Genomic DNA, 6334 nt, shown 5'->3' on the forward strand with positions numbered 1-6334 from the left:
TCCTCTCTTCCATTCTCCTCTCGGGATCTTGGGCATACACGCACACGTGCCCGGCGTGAGTTTTAAGCCACCGGGTCCGGGACGCGAACCGCGGTCGACTACGTGGGAGTCCAGCGACATAGCCATTATGCTAACTGCTGGTTCCCTAGCTGAGGTTTCTAAGCCATTTTTAAAAATGACATTTTAAAAGCCCCTAATATCATATAGCGTCTGCATGTGTAACTTACTTTGTTAGGCTGGAGGCCTGGACAGCTTGGATGTGGAGGTTGGACGCCAAGCCAAAGTTGACTGATACTGTGGTATGCAGTTAGTCATGAGTGGGCAGCCCTAAGAGAAAAGCGAAAGGGCATTTTGGTCAATGCCCTAATTCCCACTAAGGTGATAAACTAATTAGGTAGTCTAAATTAAAACAACTTGGCTCACACTGGGCATGTGCAATTAGGTCATCAAATTCCTCATTCTCTACCTGTGGGAAAAGTGTGCAAGTGCAGGAGAGAAAGCAGGGGTTCAAATTCAAATGAAGGACATAGGTAGTGTAACAGACCTCCCACCAATGAATATTCATGACCTCTAGTAATAAAAATAACAATTAACCAGCACCAAATGCAGTTGCCCCCTGACAATCTGCCCACCCAAGAGCCTTTTGGGTGTACTTCATTTCTTTCCTGTTCTTTCTTATTAAATCTTTTCTACCTATTTTATTTGTGGTTGCGGTTTCATTTTGCACTTAGGGACAGATCTCTAATTTTAGTAATCTGGACCCAAAAAACCAAGGCCTTCACAATGCAGCTTGACACTCTCCCATCTGTTGACATTTTAACCTGTAACCTGGAACTAGCCTGTCATCAGACCTGTGCTGCACTGGGATCTAACCCAGATGTAGTAAGTGCACATGAGCTTAATTCTGCATGTGGCGCTCTGCTTTGCACATGGGACTCTACTCATGTCACCAGACATTACATGGCACAGCAGTCTGCTCTTCCCCTAATCCTTTGCCACACATGGAGTATGTCTACCTCTAAGACACTCCCTCTCCCTATACCCTTATAAAAATCACCTAACCCCACCCCTAATGGGTGACTTCTTTGGCCCATCTCTTCCTCTCTTTTGGGCTAGCAACCCTCGCCTGGGAGCGCTCCCAATAAAGGCTCTACATTTCTATTTTCTCACATGGTCGGCCCATTCCTTACAACTTAATGATCCAAGACTTCAGTGCTAAAGATTTTCATGATTGTGATTTATATTTGAAGCTCAATTCATTGAGACACTAAATGTCAAACTAAAATGAAAGGTAAAACTCATATCTAAAAAGGATGCTACATTTTGCAGTAATATTTCAAGGCTAAGACCTATTACCTCAAAAAAAGCAAAATTTAAAGAACAAGCATATAACTATCTAGCAAAAATCACTTTCAACATTTCATTAATTGCAAAATTGATTTTATTGCAGTGAAAACAGTGGAATTAACTGTAAATAATAAATTATATATATATATGTGAATGTATATACATACACACACACACACATATATATACACACATTTTAAATTATAGGGAATAAAGTCTATTTTGGCAGGTAATATTTAACAAAATTAAAGTTGCAAACATTAGTAACAAAACTCATCCTTAACTTGGTGTAAGTGTGACACATTTTCTTGCTTTCCTGGGTTCTGCTAAATCACCATACCTAAACTGCTTTTTAAAACTGACATACTGAAATTTAACTTTATGGTTTTCGCTTACACTCTGATTCCAAACGAAACTTTTTATAACTTTGTGTCTGGATCTATCTCATCACCAATATCATACAAGTGTGGATCGCCAGACCCTGATAAATCTGTTCCATTTTCTTCACAATCTGGAAAAACATCCTCTCTTTCAAGTAATTCTTTATATTTCTCTTGGTAACCTGGGTCAGGTGCAGTAAAAGGAACACCATCAAATGTACAAAATGTTGGTTCATTCATAAAGTAGTTAGGATCATTTTCAGCTGTTGCTTCTAAGAACTCTAAGAGCATGTTTCACATCTCTGCTGCAGTTTGCATCTATGACAACATTTTCAATTCTCTGGATAACTTCTTCCATACCAATCTTTCCATTTTTCTTCCAAGCATCTTCCAAAACTGCCTCTGTCAACCTCAATAATCTCACTGCATAAATTCTCATCCAGCAGATTAGAAAAGAGGGTATTCGGTAACTCTTGAAGACCAACCAGAATATTAATTAGCTCTTGTAACCTGTCCATTTGTTCCCTTGATCTCCAGGTGAAGACAAAGTTCTCCTGGAAAGAGTACAAACACATGAAATCATTTCCAGGTCACTCCATTCCCTTTCGTAGTTTCACCTTTAACTTTATATTCAGTCTGACATCTTTGAAGTAGCAATTGGTGAAAGTTGCCACTCTGAGTTAATTGTCAGGTGATGGGACAGGTAATTTCAGAGGCGAGTTCCCATGTAAGAAAAATCTAGGATAGATGTGGCCTGTTGATAGATGAGTTCCCCAAGTTCTTACAAACCATCAAGTGTTGTAGAGTGTTACTGAATGAATGACCACCAAAGTCAGATTAAGTTTAAAGAGAGTCTTTATTAGTCGGCCAGCAACTACAGCCTTTTTGAGCCGCCCAGCACCTCCAGCCTGAGGCTCAGGGGCCAAGAGTCAGAACTGCAGCCCCAACCGAAGTCTGAGTAGCCTTTTTATAGGGGGTCAGTTATCAGGGGCTCTTATGTAAGTAGTTACAGACGTTTAATCAAGTAGGTTAATTCTTTTTGAGAGGAGTAGGGTTTTTATGTAAGCAGTTATACTGTCAAACAAAAGGGTTCAGGGATAGTTAGTAAAGACAGTAGTAGGTACAGGATCTCATCCCGGATATAGTTTTTTGTATGGCTAGTACAAGTTATTTTTTCTTATAAAAAGAGCAAGTAGGTTTGTAGAAACAGACAGTCATGTTAGGGTAAGAAAATAAAATAGACGAACATTCATTTAAATGTAAGATTTAATATGTGGCCTTCTACATCATCTGTTATAACCCGGCCATTTAGGGTCCCTGCAAACTGTTCAATTTCAGTTTCAAAACTGCGAGGTGGCTCTGTGAGAGCAGTGTCTGAAAACACTGATTTACTCAGTGTCTCAGGAAAGAAGTGTGAGCAAGATTTATTTTTCTAGACAAGAAAGATTATTGCCTTATGGGTCTTATTTTAAGAACAAATATAAATCAAAATTAGATAATATGAATCGAAATTAGATTCTGCTTTATGAATCCATGAGTTTGAACTGGGGTCAGGACTGGGATAATCACAGCTAGGGGCAGGAGGAGGCAGACAAATAGAGCAGAATTTCAGCTCAGATTTATTTAAAACAAGCAGTTATGGGATTCTTCTCTGCAAGTTCTAGCATATGGTTTTTTAGAAAGAGATGGGGAGATGGAAAACACAATCCATGGAACAGCCCCAGAAGGGCCAGAGCTGGATGAGTCTGAAAATCCATCTCTTGATACCACAGACCCTGTGAGCTGGGGCTACCTGGGCCTCATGGGGACAATGACAGGAAAGTGACTCCTGCTGCTGTCAGAGAAGAAGGACACTCAACTTGTACATGAGAATAAGAACACAGAGATTCCTTCACAGAAACAAAGAAAGAACAAATACACCAAGTGGAAGGCAAGGGCTAGACACACAGGTCCTTCAGTGTCCAAGTCCTGGAGATGGGACAAGGCACAGGTGATGTTTGAATCCCTGTGATGACAGGTCCAGGTGAGACAAGGTTTGACTAAGAGAACAGGATAAAGCAGCAGCAAAGGTGACCCAGAGGAACGATCACTCTAAACCCACAATGGACGGAGCACCGATTGTCCATGGCTCAGTGCACATCTGGCACCTTGCAGCCTCTTCCTGTCCCCACCACAGCAGACCCAGCATAGCAAACACAGTCTGGGCGGCTCACAGGTTTTATTTCCTCTCCTGAGTTGTGAAAAGCTTCTTTAGTTTATCCATGGATGACTTCTAATAGCAAGAATTTGAAAAACAAAACAATATCCAAATTCTTATTTTCAATAAGGAAGAAGGAAGCTGCAGCTCAGTGCAACACAAAGGGGAGATGGGGGAGAGACGTCCCGTCCTGCCTCTCCTAGAACAGGAAAGCTGGTCGAAGGGGAGATGGGGGAGCGGCGTCCAGTCCTGCCTCTCCTAGAACAGGAAAGCTGGTCAGGGCAGAGGGTACAGGGCAGGGGGGGGGGGGCAGTGCTCAGGGACTGGCTGAGCCCCTGTTTCCTCACATTAGGATGCAGGAAAACAGACATGTAGACTTGTTCACATCAGTTGCAGGAAGAGCAGCCGGGGCTCCTGATGTCACAGTGGTGGGTACAGAGACTGAGCAATCCCAGGTCACTCTGTTCTCACAAGGCTGCTGTCTCACACTACAGAGGGAGAGAATCACGAACAACTCACGTCAGTCACTAACAGGAACCTCTGATGAGGCCTTCACGTGCTCAACATGTCCTAATCCAGAGTCCTAACAACCTCTCTTCCCCATCCTCTCCTGCCTCAGCCCTGCAGGGTCTTACCCTTAGGAGCTGTGAGAGACACATCAGCGCCCTGGACACTGTCGCTGCCTGGGGGGGACAAACACAGGGCCTGGTCAGAGCCACAGAGGAGGAGCTAGAGGAGGAATACGGCAGGTGGCCCCCTGGGCTCCTGTCTGTGCTGTCCCAGGGGTCAGGTCACCCCTCCCCCTCTCATACTCACAGGCAGCCTGACCATAGTTTCTTCCTGTGAGGGGGAAAAAAAACACCCTGTGAGAAATAGGTGCATGAGGTGCCAAGGATCCAGTAACCCTGGACCCTAGAGAAGTTTAGAGAACTCTGATTACAGACCCAGGGTGGAGTCAGGGAATGTGAGGATGGAGATGTGGGAGGGGGACCAGCAGCCCGCCTGGAGGACCGTCCTCGGCAGGGACTGTCCCTGTGACCTCTGACTGCTGGGAACCAGGTCCCCAGCACCACCACCAGGTGACAGGCGTGTGACTGGTTGTCACACTTTACAGAGGAGTGAGAAGCCTCAGCACAGAGGCCCTCAGCCTGGGCAAGCATGTGTGCATGGTGGCACCTCCCAGTCACCAGGCAGGGCACCGTCTACTGGGACAGGACAGCTCAGACCTCCCATTCTTACCTGAGCTCCTCCTCCAGATCACAATGGCTCCTGTGACCAGAACTCCAAGGAGAACCAGGCCAGCGATGATTCCCACGATGAGAATGGGTGACTGAGGACGCGGCTCTGGGAAGGGAGGAGAGGGGAGGTGAGGGCCCTGACCCCCAGGCCTCAGTCCTGACCCTGCTGAGGTCTCAGGAAGGGCTCCTGCTTTCCCTGACAAGAGCTCTGAGCCCCCCTTACCCCATCTCAGGGTGAGGGGCTCAGGCAGCCCCTCGTGCTGCACGTGGCACGTGTATCTCTGCTCCTCTCCAGAAGGCACCACCACGGCCGCCCACTTCTGGAAGGTTCCGTCCCCTGCAGGCCTGGTCTCCACCAGCTCCATGTCCTGGGTCTGGTCCTCCCCATCCCGCTGCCAGGTCAGGGAGATCTCCGCAGGGTAGAAGCCCAGGGCCCAGCACCTTAGGGTGGCCTCACGGTCAGAGGTGGGGTGGTGGGTCACGTGTGCCTTTGGTGGTTCTGCGGGTAAGAGTCCGGAATTCAGACATGGTGCAGCCCCTCCCACTGCCCTGTGAGACCATCTGAACGAGGACAGCAGGACTGGGTTGCTTAGGGATTCCACTAAGCCTGGCTCAGGTGTCTGGGGGGATCTACTCCTGGGAAGGTTGTGGATTCAGAGTGAATAGCGCCGGGTAGGATCTAGGTCTCTGGGGGGGAAACTGGGACTTGTGATCCTGATGTGAATGGAGGGGACTCAGAGTATCTGGAGTCAGCTCTCAGGTGGGGCCGAGATCAAGGCTTGAGCGGTTCTGGTGGACAGAACCATTGCCAGAGTCACTGCACAGTGCTGACGGTGACTTCAGAACTGTCCCCAGTGTATTCCCAGAGACTGGACACTTCCTGAGAGGAGGGGCATCTGGGGGAGTCAAACTCTGGTGCAGGATCTGAAAACTCTCCCTTCGAGATTTGAGGGGGTTTATTTTGTGGTGTGGGACAGGACAGGAGATCTGGGAGACGGCCCGCAGCCCCTGACACCTGCGCGCTGCAGCGTCTCCTTCCCGTTCTCCAGGTATGTGCGGAGACCAGGCACGCATATCCAGTCCAGGTAGGCCCTGAAGTGCTGAGCCCTATCCGCCACCTCCCACTCGCGCTGGGAGATCTGGGCTGCTGTGTCGGCCGCGGTCCAGGAGCG

The 6334-nt window shown here is 47.3% G+C and overlaps 1 protein-coding gene and 1 pseudogene across 1 annotated transcript in view; both read right to left on the bottom strand.

Annotated features, from left to right (window-relative positions):
• Nucleotides 1–1558: 1558 nt before the first annotated feature.
• Nucleotides 1559–4295, bottom strand: LOC102474353 (polyadenylate-binding protein-interacting protein 1 pseudogene; annotated as a pseudogene).
• Nucleotides 4027–6334, bottom strand: part of LOC102474781 (HLA class I histocompatibility antigen, A-80 alpha chain) — a 3158-nt gene continuing 850 nt past the window's right edge. Inside the window, exons 3-9 of the mRNA XM_014582469.2 lie at nucleotides 6178–6328; nucleotides 5386–5661; nucleotides 5164–5268; nucleotides 4741–4764; nucleotides 4560–4607; nucleotides 4272–4412; nucleotides 4027–4123 (exon numbers count right to left, since the gene is read on the bottom strand). Of these exons, the coding sequence (XP_014437955.2) occupies nucleotides 4408–4412; nucleotides 4560–4607; nucleotides 4741–4764; nucleotides 5164–5268; nucleotides 5386–5661; nucleotides 6178–6328 (609 nt within the window). The 3' untranslated portion in view covers nucleotides 4027–4123; nucleotides 4272–4407. The remainder of the gene's footprint in view (nucleotides 4124–4271; nucleotides 4413–4559; nucleotides 4608–4740; nucleotides 4765–5163; nucleotides 5269–5385; nucleotides 5662–6177; nucleotides 6329–6334) is intronic.

This window comes from Tupaia chinensis, unplaced genomic scaffold (genome assembly GCF_000334495.1).
Source record: "Tupaia chinensis unplaced genomic scaffold, TupChi_1.0 Scaffold143606_1, whole genome shotgun sequence".
NCBI lineage: Eukaryota > Metazoa > Chordata > Mammalia > Scandentia > Tupaiidae > Tupaia > Tupaia belangeri.